This window comes from Elephantulus edwardii, unplaced genomic scaffold (assembly GCF_000299155.1).
Source record: "Elephantulus edwardii isolate Elephantulus edwardi_28Jun2011 unplaced genomic scaffold, EleEdw1.0 scaffold00289, whole genome shotgun sequence".
Classification (NCBI taxonomy): Eukaryota; Metazoa; Chordata; class Mammalia; order Macroscelidea; family Macroscelididae; genus Elephantulus; species Elephantulus edwardii.
In genome coordinates this window covers 2247482-2250935 of record NW_006400039.1, presented here as the reverse complement: position 1 = coordinate 2250935, position 3454 = coordinate 2247482, and the positions used below count along the sequence as shown (strand labels likewise).

At 57.8% G+C, this 3454-nt stretch overlaps 1 protein-coding gene across 1 annotated transcript in view; it reads left to right on the top strand.

Moving 5' to 3' along the window:
* The first annotated feature begins 227 nt into the window (after positions 1-227).
* Positions 228-3454, top strand: part of EXD3 (exonuclease 3'-5' domain containing 3) — a 55935-nt gene continuing 52708 nt past the window's right edge. Inside the window, exon 1 of the mRNA XM_006900668.1 lies at positions 228-360. Within this exon, the coding sequence (XP_006900730.1) occupies positions 228-360 (133 nt within the window). The remainder of the gene's footprint in view (positions 361-3454) is intronic.

Here is a 3454-nt window from a genome sequence, read left to right as displayed (position 1 = left end):
ACATCTTGGCTCTTCTGCACTTTGGAGAGGTCTCCGACTGCAGACTTTACCAATGCAACATGCCTTTTTTTTCCCTCACTGTGAGTACCAAGATTGTTGACTGTGGATCCAAGCAGTAGAAAATCATTGACAGTTCTATTTTGTCGCTTGTTTTCAGGGAGGCAGGAGCCTCGTTCTAGTGGTCCCTGCCCCCCAGTTCTCTGCCGCCGCCGCTGCTGCCTTGAAGGATGGACCCAGGAAACCTTGCTGATAACCACGCCACTGGAGACCCCACCTGTGATCCTATGTCCAGTGACCCTGCCCCCTGTGACCCCACTGGTGGCCTCATCTGCAGTGGCCCAGCATGTAGCCCCACCACAGGTGAGTAGCACGTGTGGGTCGGGGTATGAGCTCATGGGGGTTTTGGGTGTGGGTTTGCTTATAGCAGTGACGTTCACCACGACAGTGACCTTCCCCAGTGCCTGGCTGGAGGCTTGTGTGCTGGACGGTTTGGGGGCAGGCAGAGGGCAGCATGGCCCTCCTGCCCCAGGTCCAGCAGAAATGATGACCTTGGGAGAGTGGTACTAACAAGGCACCCCTCCCTCACCCAGTCAGGTGCCCAGGGGACAAGGTACTGGTGCTGAGCAGAGGACCGGAATGGATAAGGAGGGGAGGGGAGGGTGTGGACACAGTGAGGTGTGCCCTCTGCTGCCCACCAAGGCCGCCAGCCTCTCAGGCATTTACTTCTGCCAAGAGAGTCTGAGAGGTCTGAAAATGGCGATGGGTCAGATGGGGAGCTATCAGCAGCTGGGAGACAGGTAGGGTTAGGTGGATGCAGGTGGGTGACAGGGTTGACAGGTGAGTGCTAGTGATGACAGCTGGGTGCAGGTGAATGGCAGTGAGTGGATCGTGATCCAGGGAACCTGTAGGAGCCATGCTGTTTCTTTTTACAGCCTCCTCCCTCTCACGCACTCACCTCATTACACGCCCTCCCCATAGACTGGCCCCGGCCAGCCCTTACTGTTGCTCACCTTCCTGCATAGCCTCCAGACCCTCCACCTGCTCCTGGAGGGGCTGTTGTGACCTTACCTAATGTCCCAGCTCTATCTGCTGCCCCATTGCAGCCCACTGTGGGGCAGGAGCTGAGGACCCTTCGCGAGTGGGGTTGGACATAGGGGTCTTCCTCATGTTTGGAAGAGACCCCCAGTCCTCTTCCTGTAAAGTTCTGCTCTCAACTCCCACTGCCCATTGGGGAGAGCCCTGCCCATGGCGGGCCTGGCGTCCGTGGGGGGCCCTCTGTCTTGGTCTCCCTGCTTGGTGCAGCTGTGTCCCCACCTTCCTATAGTGTCAGTACTCACACCCATTAGGACAGAGGACAAGTGCTGCTAACTGTGGAGCCCAAGGCTGGGAGGCTCCTGGCAGCACTGTGGGGCTGGGGCTGATGGGGCCAGGGCGAACGGAGTGAAGACCGTCTTTCCTGAAGGTAGGAACCCCTTCACTTCTGGGACTCTCCTCTGGGTCCAGGGGGTGTAGAGGGCATGGAGCGTGTAGCCCTCCCTGCCAGGTGACCTGGAGGTGGCCCCCAGGGGCACTCCAGCTCTGTGGTCAGTATCCTCTTCTCACAGCCCGTGCAGACACCCCTGCATGGTCCCACCATCTTCACTGAAGCCACATGGAGGGTCTTGGGGGCCTCCTGCCTACCTGCTTGCTCCTAGAGGCCAGCACAGCCTCCCGCACCTACTCTACTGTCCAGACCCCGCCCCCCATCATGAGGCTCCAACTGGGAAGCCCTGCCCAGTGGGAACTGTCTGCTAGGGACGGGGGCCACCCTGAGCTCCTCCCTGTGCACCCCCATGTTCTTCTGTGTCTTCACACATAAACCTGTGTCCTGCACATTCTTATAGTTGACCCGTCTTCACACATACCCTGTGCCCCTGTGCCTGCCCCCTGTGTCTACCCCCCCATGCCTGCCCTGCTGTGTCTGCCCCCTGTGTTTGCTTCCTGTGTCTACGCCCCCATGCCTGCCCTGCTGAGTCTCCCCATGCCTGCCCCCCCGTGTCTATCCCCCATGTCTGTCCGCCGTGCCTGCCCCTGTGTCTGCTCCCCATGCCTGCCCTCTGGGTCTGACCCCCATGTCTGCCCAGCTGTACTCCCTTCCTCCCACCTCCCTAGTTCTGTGAGCCACCTCTAAGTGTCCATGTGACCACAGCACTGTCAGGGTGTGAGTCCAGGTCATGGTGCTACAGCCCGGAGAGGTCTGGGGCCACTGTGGAGCCTCTCAGAGACACTTGTGTGGATAGGCCCACAATTTGGGACCTGCCGGTCAGCTTGCGTGACTGCTCCACTCAGGAGTCTGCTCCAGCCATGGCGTGATCCCAGCATCCACTCCCCACAGTAGCACCTGGTGGACATGTTCAGTGCAGTGGTCTGCAGAGGCATGGGTCTGGCCGGGCATGCACAAGGTGATGGGCTATCTCCTGCATTGCAATGTGCCCCCTACGGGCCCTCACTCCCTCTAACCATGGGCCCTCACCACAGCCACGGGCCGTCACTCCACCCACAGACCCTCACTCCACCCACAGACCCTCACTCCACCCACGGGCCCTCACTCAGCAGAGTTGCACATGACTTCCTTATCTTGCACATTCAGATAAACACTTCTTAGCATTCTGTTTTTCTTATGTCATAGAAACAGGAAGAAATCAATTGTTTGAGATGTGTGTCATGTGGCCATGTTAGGTCAGGGCCTGCCTGTTCTTCTGAAGATCGCCTCTACGCACACCCAGGTCCACTGAGCCCACCTCTACACCACACCCCACTCACAGACACCCCCCCATCCATCTCTGCACCACACCACGCTCACAGACTCACCTCACATGCACACGTTAACACCCATATCTACACCACACCCACTTCTACCCCACACCCATCTCACACTCCCCGACATTCACACTCCAGCACCCACCTCTACATTCACTCTCACACACCCCCACATTCACACATGAACACCCACATCTATAATCACACTCACACTCAAACATCACACCCACATCTACACCACACTCGACTCACATACACCCACATCCACACTTGCACACCCATACCACACTCACACCCTACACCTACTTTCAGCCTCAAACCCAAATTCACAGAGCCTATACTCACATACGATGTTGGCACTGTTGTGTGGACACTGTGAGGTGTCTCTGAGGTGTGGACACTGTTACAATGGGGGACTGAGGTGTAGACACTGACAATGGGGGGGACTGAGGTGTGGACACTGTGACAGTGAGGGCTCTGAGGTGTGGACACTGTTACAATGGGGGCCTGAGGTGTGGACACTGACAATGGGGGGACTGAGATGTGGACACTGTTACAATGGGGGACTGAGGTGTGGACACTGTGACAATGGGGGACTGAGGTGTGGACACTATGGGGGACTGAGGTGTGGACACTGTGACAATGAGGTCACTGA